This window comes from Ixodes scapularis, unplaced genomic scaffold (assembly GCF_016920785.2).
Source record: "Ixodes scapularis isolate PalLabHiFi unplaced genomic scaffold, ASM1692078v2 PGA_scaffold5__190_contigs__length_132052651, whole genome shotgun sequence".
Lineage (NCBI taxonomy): Eukaryota > Metazoa > Arthropoda > Arachnida > Ixodida > Ixodidae > Ixodes > Ixodes scapularis.
Window position 1 is genome coordinate 91,858,877 of NW_024609880.1, and position 10,112 is coordinate 91,868,988.

The 10,112-nt window shown below is 43.1% G+C and overlaps 1 protein-coding gene across 1 annotated transcript; it reads right to left on the reverse strand.

Annotated features, from left to right (window-relative positions):
* Positions 1-1,731: 1,731 nt before the first annotated feature.
* On the reverse strand, positions 1,732-5,198 carry LOC120843594 (4 kDa defensin-like). The gene is made up of 3 exons (XM_040214998.3): positions 5,141-5,198; positions 4,961-5,020; positions 1,732-1,853 (listed from the first exon to the last, which is right to left on the reverse strand). Exons 1-3 carry the CDS (start codon positions 5,181-5,183, stop codon positions 1,732-1,734), a joined length of 225 nt encoding a protein of 74 aa, XP_040070932.2. The 5' UTR covers positions 5,184-5,198.
* Between the last annotated feature and the right edge of the window lie 4,914 nt (positions 5,199-10,112).

Genomic DNA, 10,112 nt, shown 5'->3' on the forward strand with positions numbered 1-10,112 from the left:
ATGAAAGGACATTCCCTGGTGATCTGTGCGATGTTCGGTGAACAAACCCTAGCGTTTGGTTTTGAAAATAATTGTATATATAATATATCAATGATGTGGTGACTTCCTATGTCTTAGTAATATGACAGGTAATAGCTAGTCATGCTAGTTCACAGTGAAAGGTTTATAAATCGAAACAATACAATATCTGTGCCTATTGGATATTTATGGTCTACTAGGCCTGCTGATTTGGTTGGATATGTTTCTCGCGGTTTCCCGCTCCTATCAAAACATAAGTAACTATTCAATACCACAAAATACCTTTATAATTGACTAAAAAATTCAAACGAAAATTCAAGAAAAGTTTTTTTACAGTTCATAGAAACGCACGGGTCGCCATGACTGACTTAGGACTTGCAAAACGAACACTTTGTTTTCCGATATTGAGGCTTAACTATAGAACATACAAACAAAATAACACTTTCTTAACTTAATTTTCGAGTAGACAACTATCATATACGCATTTTAACAACAGATTAAAAAAATAAAGATGGGTTTTTGAGAAAATTAATTTGAAAATTTGTACTTGTTGGTTTTCGCATAATATTGACGTAAACGTCTCGAAAAGGATATTTCATACAGCTGAGTCATCATATAATATATATAAAGAGCGTGCCTTGGGCTCTCCGTAGACATAAAACATATTTAAGTAACCCAAATAGATCGCCAGTATTTAATTGTAAAATTTTGTTAACAATTAACCGATGTGGCGTAACTGCCATTTTTACAGAAAAAAAACACAAAAACGTCTAAAATTATTTCATTGCATTACAGCGTTTTAAATGTGCTCACAGAGTGCTTGAAGAAAGTTAATATAATTTGGACTGAAAACCCACAGCGGGAGATCGAGCGAAACATCCGACCCGCGACAGATGTGAAAAACACTGCTTCCCGCCGCGGCCTCTTTTAGAATTCGTAACTCGAGAACAAAAATCCGACGAACTTGCAATAGGCTACTGCGTTTTTAGAGACGGCGCCATAACATACATTTTTTTCAGCGAAATTAAAAATTCGACCCTTTTTGCCTGCACGATTTGAGATGAAAACACCCATATATATTCAGAGAGTGATGCTCGCATTGGGTTCTTTATTGACACACGGCCCATTTAAACGTTTTTTAATAATCGTACTGTTGTTCGTTGTCTTTATTGTTGTTTTTCATTTCTTGTTGCCTATTTCGTTCGGGATTGCCAATGTATGTCTTGCTTAGACGCGCGGCGTAGTAATTCTGCCCAACCCCTTGTACATGAATTCACACCTGGCCTATCTAATCTCGTTCTCAAAGGTTTATGGCGCCAGAAACGCCCATGCTGGGTTTTCTTTTCACCACTACGGCCGAATTTTCTTTTTCTTTTTTTTTTTTTTTTTTTTGGGGGGGGGGGGGTCTAATTTATGACGCCGTATCGTGTACTACACGCAAAAAAAAAAAAAAAATTGCCAGTGAAAATGTAATAGCTTTGCGTTCAATTAACTACAATAATAAAGACAGATTGTGAAGCAAAGTAAGGAGTTTATTGAAAGGCCATCGCAAGGACGGTAAACACGCGGTTACAGAAGTAGATGTGTTTCTGAGAGAAGAACATCCCCGCAAATAAGCTCACAGTCTACCGAAAAGCACATTGATTCGTGTCTAACGTATCAAAGTCGAATGCCTCCTCACATTTGGGGTGGTATAGCAGCGTCGTTGTTTTTCTAGTTGTGGTAGCATGTGCACGTCAGCTTCAGAAATCCCGCGCAGTAACCTCCGCGTCGTCCGACGCTCTGGCAGTGCCTGTGACACGCCCCTTGGTCCAAGGGACATCCGAAACCACGTCCTGCAAAAACACATTTATATCGAATCAGCAAAAATATTACATTTTAGAAAGCTCGCACACGTATATTGAACGAGCTACATAAAACACCAGTCAGTCGCATCCGTTTAATTAATTTTGGCAATATTACCAGCGATTGGTGTCGCTTCACATAGAAACATTTCTATAAGAATGAAGACGAGCAAAATGAAGTGCGTAACGTCCAATTGCCACAAAATCCGGAGGAATAAAGTAAGAAACAAAAACTAGGAATTTAATGTCTGATTTTGATCAACTCAAAACTTGAACAAAATCAATAAATGGCACTTTTTATAAATAACTAAAGAAATCAAGCTGTTACTTAACATTTACTGTAATTTCTTCTTCCCCATTGTTATCAGTGATCCAAAGGATGATCAAACGACCTGCCATGTTAAAAAAAATCTGGCGGTAAAGAATCACTAATTTCTAACTACAGTGATTTAAGTCAAATAAATACAATATAAATGAAATAAGCCTGATTTATAATAAATATATTTTCCTTGACTAAACTTTGTTCCACCCTAGATTAAAAATTTAATGACAAAAATATCTTTAATCTTTTTTCCATGTTTGCCTATGACTGCAAGCTGCTCCCTCACGTTTCTGAGAGGCTACCGACCTGAACCAACCCCAACTAGAATAATCAAAGCCTGCACACGAGGATTTCGACGTCATCACAATCAGAGCGAGCGAATATAGGAATTGGACACGAGTACTGCGTCATCGCTCGGTTGGGCCTCGTCTCCAATCAACGCGCTGAAGTACGCTTGGCATAGGGCTCGGGTCCAATGACCGAGTTTGCGCCATCGGGCGGTGGTGACCTTCCATGGATAAAGAGTCGAGCGTTCGGAGGCCTCCGTTATTCTATAGGGTGTTGCATGAGCACTTTTTAGTTCACTTATGAAGACTCGACCAAGCCCACAAGTGCGGCCCAAGTAACAGTTCATAAATACTTGAGATATATGTAATAATACGTTGTGCCTCAATACAAAAAAAAAAATAAAACGTACTCGCGTGATACTACAAAACTAGATTCACAATTCAGTCTATTCACATAATGGCTGTGATATAGACGCGGCCTGTTTTCTTTTTTTTTATATTGTCATGGTGAGTTATACTTGTGAAATGATAACTGGCTTATTTTGATTTGATGATTCAACAAATCGCTTTGAGTTAATCGAGAAAGCTATGAACATAAAATGGCGAAAATAGTGTGTCGTACGGCGTGGGGGATATTCGAATGACGCACAGACTGGAAAGCTCTGTGACATAAACTTCCACAAATGTCCCTCATTTGGTTCAGTTCAAACATATTCGGCGATGAAGAAAGGACGAAAACTTTTTCCTTTGAAGTGTTTCCGTCACGGTTGTTGGCCCCTTGAGTACCTCTGAACGTTTGGCTATCGGACCTGCATGAACTCGTGCACGCACACTTTGAAGATGAATCCTTTGAAGTCCTTAACGTGGCTGCCTAATGCAGACGCTGTGGCGAATCGGGTGGCTGCCATCTGAGTTTGGTGTGGGGAGACGCGTAAGTCATTCCAATGATAGATTTCGGCGTGCGGCCAGCTTTGTCTACTGGGATCTGAAAGGCGTTTCGAAAAACAGCAGTAGCTCTCTGTGTGGTAGCCTTCCGCGCATGCTGAGAGCGGCATAGCACATGGTCGGAACATTTGCGGAATATTAAAATCCACGCATGCGCAAAGCCAATTGATTCGGTATTCTTTGTCTCGGTGATAAGAGCTCAAAAAGATTTTTGAGGTTTTATTGCTACATAGCATAGAACAGGGGTGGCCAAGCTGACCGGGCCTAAGAGCCGCAAAATAGGCCACGAAACTTCTGAGAGCCGCCAAAAAGAGGGGGGGGGGGGGGGGGCGAAACAAACACCGCTGCCACCTGGTTATCCCCCCCCCCCCCCCCCCCCTCCCCCGAAAGCATAAAAAAGCAGCCTGTGGGTCACAACTGAAAGCCGGTAAAATCAACAATAGGAATGTACCTGATCCTTTGTGAACTTGAGCATAACTTTTGTGACTAGTGGAAGCTATGAATGAGGTCAGCCCGGGCTTCCCCGACCTTCAACAAGAAACGATATGGAGGGAACATCCGTTACCTAAAGGGGACAAGTATCCCCGGCGATTGACAAAGGCCGCGAGACCGAACATTTCCTCAACCTCGAGCCAAAGCGCATGCATGATTTGACAGTCCCTGTCCTTGATGCCTTTCCCCCTAAGGTCCGGGAAACGGGTTTACTACGGTTGATAGAATGCCATTTCGTCGAAGCACGTTTTAGAGAATGGGCACGTATTATCGAAGCACAGTTTAGAGAAAGCAGAGCCTCAGTTTAGAGAAATGCCGTTTATCGAAAAGGTGACGCGATTTAAAAAAAAAAGGTTTTCTACTTCGCGCGTGTATCACTGGTGCGCGTGTTAACCCAAGCCCCCGCTGCGCTCTCGCCGCTTGGCGGCGGCAGTCTGCGGCAACTCATTACAAAAATGTTAACTCACCTGACTTATCCGCACACGCCGCTTCGCGGCGGCCGAATTGGCTAAAAGGAGGCTCATCGCCATTTTCTCTAAACTGGGTTTCTCTATAAAGCAATTCGATAAACTGGGGTCGGTAAAACGGCGTTCGTTAAAACGAGCTTCTCTAAACCGCATGACTTCGCGGTAAAACTCCCTTGGACAATGAAAGAAACAGGATCTGTGGAAACATACGAGTGAAAAGCGATTCGAATGTACGTTTGGGGGCACAACGCTTCCGAACCGCAAGCTGTTCTTTATTCTGAAATAATTTCTATTTTCCTGGGGAAACGCGGAAAGGGACGTGGGGGGAAGGGGGGGGGGGGGTTCTCTTACGAGGGATCGGCGAGCCGCACCGTGGCCAGCAAAGAGCCGCATGCGGCTCGCGAGCCGCGGTTTGGCCACCCCTGGCATAGAACATACCGCGTGGATAAGTGGAAAATTCCGGACCTTAGTTGGATCAAAATGCTTGCAACAACATCGCATGCTATTAGCCCCTTCTGGCCTAAAAATTACTGTACTTTTCTTAATGTGTTTACAGGGACAAATATTTGGGGTGGTGTTACTCACGAACTCGAACATGAGCCACTTGGTTTGCTTCCTCTTGTGCGCTGGAAGCCATAAACGCTCCTGAAAAAGGTAAAAACATGCGGGACATTAGTTCATAGGGTTCATAAGTCAGAGGTCAAGAAGCAGCTTCCGAGTTCACAGTTTAAGATTTTAGTGAATAACTACCAAAAATTCACTCACCAGCAACGAGAAGGGCGATCAAGGCAACAGGAATGACCTTCATGATTTCAAGGTTTATGATGCGGTGTTCTACTTGGCCTGTGTGCTGCGTCACCAACAAAAATATTTATGATTGTTAAAATTGCTTTTATCGTAACACGAAAATAACTTAAAAATTTGCGCAATTAAACTGCTAGTTCTGAATTAAATTAACAATATATCTATTTTTAGTTTCCACCTTATTTTGTCTAATAATTAACAGCATTAGGCTTACGAGGCAGCAGTGTAAGTTAAAGCTATTTTATCTGTTGCTGTTTTTTTTTTTCTAGCAAGCAAGTAAGTTTCTTTTTCTTTGTATGAAGTAGGGCTCCTGATTACATTTTTAGTTGAAATTCATGTTAGCCCGCAACATTACTCTTACACGTTTTTTTTTGTTTAATAAACAACAAGAATAGGCATGAATTAAAAAAAACGAAGAAAAGAGTGAGAAGCAGTACCTCTATCAGTGAGCGACCCTACTCACCTTCGTACAGCTCTACGCAAAGGGGGCCGTGGTGTCTAACAGGAGTCCAAAGCTCTTATATAGTTGCAGTCCAAACAAACCAACGAGGAAAAAGCCCTTTTTGCAGCTTGGGTTTTTCCCCTCACAATGCCTGGAGTTGCAGGTCATTGCAACGTCCGAATCATTCTTCTCCAACTCTAATTCCGGCCCTAAGTTTTGTTTTACGCATGTTTTACTGCGAGCGTATCGCAAATCCGCTGTTGGAGACGTGTCATGAAATTTTCTTGGCGTAGGCGGAAGGTGCGCCTGGTGTCATCTTGTAGCGGACGAGCGATAGCTACAGGAATGCCTGCCACGCCAAGATGCGTGACAGTGATCCAACGCAGCGTGACGCACGCCGTGGCGTGTACCAGACACGGAACACGAGCCCTGCCCGAACGGCGAGACTGGCTGCGATCACAGCGACAGCAGGATGGATTTGTAGCAGCTCTTTTTTTCTTTGATAATTTTGGTGATAAACCTTTAGGGGCGAAGCTCCTTAGGGGCTAGCCATGTCCGTATGTTCGTCCGCCGTCTGCCGTGCCCCTGCTCGTGAATTCAGCAAGAAGGGCAAAAAAAAAATAAAAAAAAATAGGGGGCTCTGAGATGCCATACCATCTGTCTTCTTAAAAAAAGAAAAAGAAATCCACACATTTTTCTACGGAAATGAATGAAAACGGCACCATCAGCACTACCTATGACTAAAATCAATATCAAGAAAAAAAAGAAAAGAATGAGTAGGGGGTTCTGAGTTGCCATTCCATCTGTCTTCTTACAAAAAGAAAAAGAAAAAAAAAAGCACACAATCTTCTACTGACATGAATGAAAACGGCACCATCAGCACTACGTATGACCAACATCAGTATCAAGAAAAAGGGAAAAAAAAAGAGTACGGGGTTCTGAGTTGCCATCCCATCTTTCTTCTTAAAAAAAGAAAAAGATGAAAACCACACATTCTCCTACTGTCATGAATGAAAACGGCACAATCATCATTACTTATGACTAAAATCAATATCATCAGCACCACCCGAGCTTCGCCCCAATCAGCATCATTCGCCACGTGGAGATGCGATAATTTGTTTATACCCGCAAACGTCTTTCTGTCTCCACAATCAATTTCAATGATTTTATTCAATTTTGTGATCCGTGTTTAATGATAATCTTTTTAGTGTTTTCTTAACAATCTAAAACGTTCATGCACTTTTTCATGCACTTTTTTATGACACCCCGGGCCTATCATTGCGATTTTATCAAATATCCCAATAAGCGGTAAATCCCCTAAAAAGATTAGTTTAAAAATTAGAAAAAAAGACATCTCTGTAAATATGAAAATCAAATTGACCCTGACGTTACTTTTGCGGTGATCGTAATGACCGGGTATTTCTACGAGGAACATGAAATGGTCCTTTTCTTTTCAGACCATAGTTGTAGACCTCTGATACAAATATTGTTTTTTTTTTTATAGAAAGCAGACTCCAGCTTTGCCACGTTTAAAGCATAACTGCAAAGAAAAATTTTTTTTTTGTAAAACAGCCTACGTGGGACAAGCATGTCACAAAAAAAATGTTCCCCGAAAAAAAAAAATTATAAATATTTACGCCACTGGACGTAATTTTTTCGGACTCAGAAACTCTCCACATTTGAAACTCCCGCGGGGTTTGCGAGCACATAGCGAAGACATGACCGGAGAAGTGCCATTGTGATGTTCCCGGACGACGGAAAGCATCATTCATAATCGTCGTCTGTGCTTGGAAAGCGAAGGGAGTCAAAGAATCCACGAGTGCGCAACCACAAGCCAACGTTCACGACAGCGCTGCGTTGACTTCGGCAATCTAGTACTGTTTAATGCAATACGGCGATGTGACAAAGAGCTTAAACGTTCGTGGTGTGCGCAATGCGGCGCTTGGAAGTAGGCACCCACACTAACACGGAGCGCAATTTGGTTGTTGTGGGGTAGAGGTTCAACGGCTTGGGGGCAACACATCCATCGTGCCATTACATCCATCGAGCAATTACGTCCAATTTAATATCATTACATCCATCGTGCCCGTACATCAATAGTGACAGCACATCCATCGTGCCATTACATCCATTTTTGGCCAGTTCATCCAACTGGTCATTACATTCATCATGCGGTTACATCCATCGTGCCATTACATCCACCGGGCCATCACATCCACCGAGCAACTTCGTCCAAAAGCGTGTCACATCCGTCGTGCCGTTACATCCATCGTGTCATCAGATCCATCGTGTCATCACATCCATTATGCAGCTTCATTTAAAAACGTGTCATTACATCCACCAATCACGTAGGTTTATTTCTTCGTTTAACTTTGCGGTTTAATAGACCACATTATCTTGAACAGTTATACGCTAAATTGCATGCACTAAAGTGAGTAAAAGGACCCGCTTTGGGGGTGTCATGCACTTTCTGCGGCCCTCGGCGTCTTCAAAGTCGAACACCGATAGTCAACATAATAACCCTGGAGCTAGAAGACAAAAAGGGACGGACAGACCGTGTCTGTCCGTCCCTTTTGTCTTCAGGCTCCAGGGTGACTATGTCTATCCTTAACCAGCTCTCCTGCCTACTTGCTTTAACGCATCGTTGGCTCGTTGTTGGTTGTTTCCACACTGATCAAACTTTAGATACTGCTGTTTTCACCCTCAAAATTATCTAAATATTAACATTATTATAGAATTAGGACGGTACACGAAATCACACCTTTTTTTCGCTTGGGAGAAAAAAAATCTGAATGTCTTATAAACTTTTATTGTCATACACTAACGTTCTGAGGCTTACCGTTTGTTTGCTGTGGCTCCCAAACCAATGCGGAAAGCAAGTCGTCTGCTTCTTTTGCAGGGGTTGCGGTGACGTCAGAACGCCGAGCTTTGCAACAAAATGGTGAGTTGGGCCAGTTGGTTCATAATGGAAAAAGACAAGCGCCGAAAGACTAGGACAAGGTAAGAAGACGAAGACACAAGGCGCCGAGCTTTGATTGGCTCTGATCTGAGATCCAGTGGGTAGACCTTGAAGCAAGCTGCCTTGAGGTCTACCCACTATCCTTCCATCAGAACCAGTCAGAACTCGGCGTTCTGACGTCTCCGCAACCCCTGCAAAAGAAGCAGACGAACTTGCTCTCCGCATGAGAATGTGAATAACGTAAAAAACCCGATGGCGGCCATCTTGCCTTCTATGAATGTACTAGCACGATGGATGTAGTGGCACGCTAGGCGTCGTAACAGGAAGGGTGATCAATTACATCCATCGAGCAACTACGTCCATCGAGCAACTACATCCAATGAGTAACTACATCCATTGAGCAGCTGCATCCATGCACGTGTCAACACATCCAACGAGCTGGTACATCCACCGAGCCATTACATCAATCAATGGATGTAATGGCTCGGTGGATGTACTGGCTCGATGGATGTGTTAACACGTAATCGAGGTTCAACGGGTTCAGTCCCGTCGTCGTCAGCTGATCCAGTCAAACTGGTCCGGGAGGATGCAGCGAGCGTTTTTAAAAGTAAATCTTCCTTCCTTCTATTTTAAAATGTGGAAGATTTCCGACGCATACCCTGAGTCAAAAGCTGTGGGCGTTTTCAACAAAATTACGTCGTTTTAATATAACAATGGACTGCGAATTGTTGTCCTAGATCTGCAGTTTTTATGCTTCGTGTTTTTGAACTGCGTTTACACAGCGACGTGTTGCGCTCATCGTGCGGTGTGAATAAATTTGGGCAAGATTTCCTACCTGCCCATAGGTGCATGAACTGAGACCATTTTATACGTAGTCAACATAGTGCTTTTTTATTTTGTGTGCCTAGTCGCGGGCGTTAGGTGCACCCGGTGCGAATCTCGACGGCCTCCGGAGAGATATTACGAGAACCTAACTGGACACGTTTGTCGCTACGCGACCGCCCGATTGCCTCCAGCCAAATGGCATTCCTTTCCGGGGCGAAATGGCCGCTGGAAGGCTCGCTCTCGGGATCACTCATGTGAAATCTCCGGAAAGTCGGCAATTGCACGCGCAAGCAAGCAGAAAAAAAAAAAAAAACAAAAAAAAACTAAAAGAGCACGTCAAGCAAGCAAAGAGGAAACCGAAAAAACCGCTCTATGAAAGCGAAAAACCACGCGTCGCTTCCAATCATTCACACCTGCGACAGCTGCTAAACACACACTACTTCACTTCAAGAAGTCTCACTCCCTGGATCAGCACGAAACACTGATCACTTCGGCGAAACGATTAGTGCAGATAGGCGAGACAGGCGGGAGCAGAGACTTCGGCAATACTTCGTCGGCCATGAAAGGATGGCGAAGCTTTTGTTTCTTATGGTATGAATCCAAACGGAAGTGCCCGTCTTGTAAACGTTTTGTAAAGAAAAATTCCTCTCATCACATGGGTTGTTCTTTGAACGTAAAAATATGCCGCTCAAAAGGAAATGGCAACA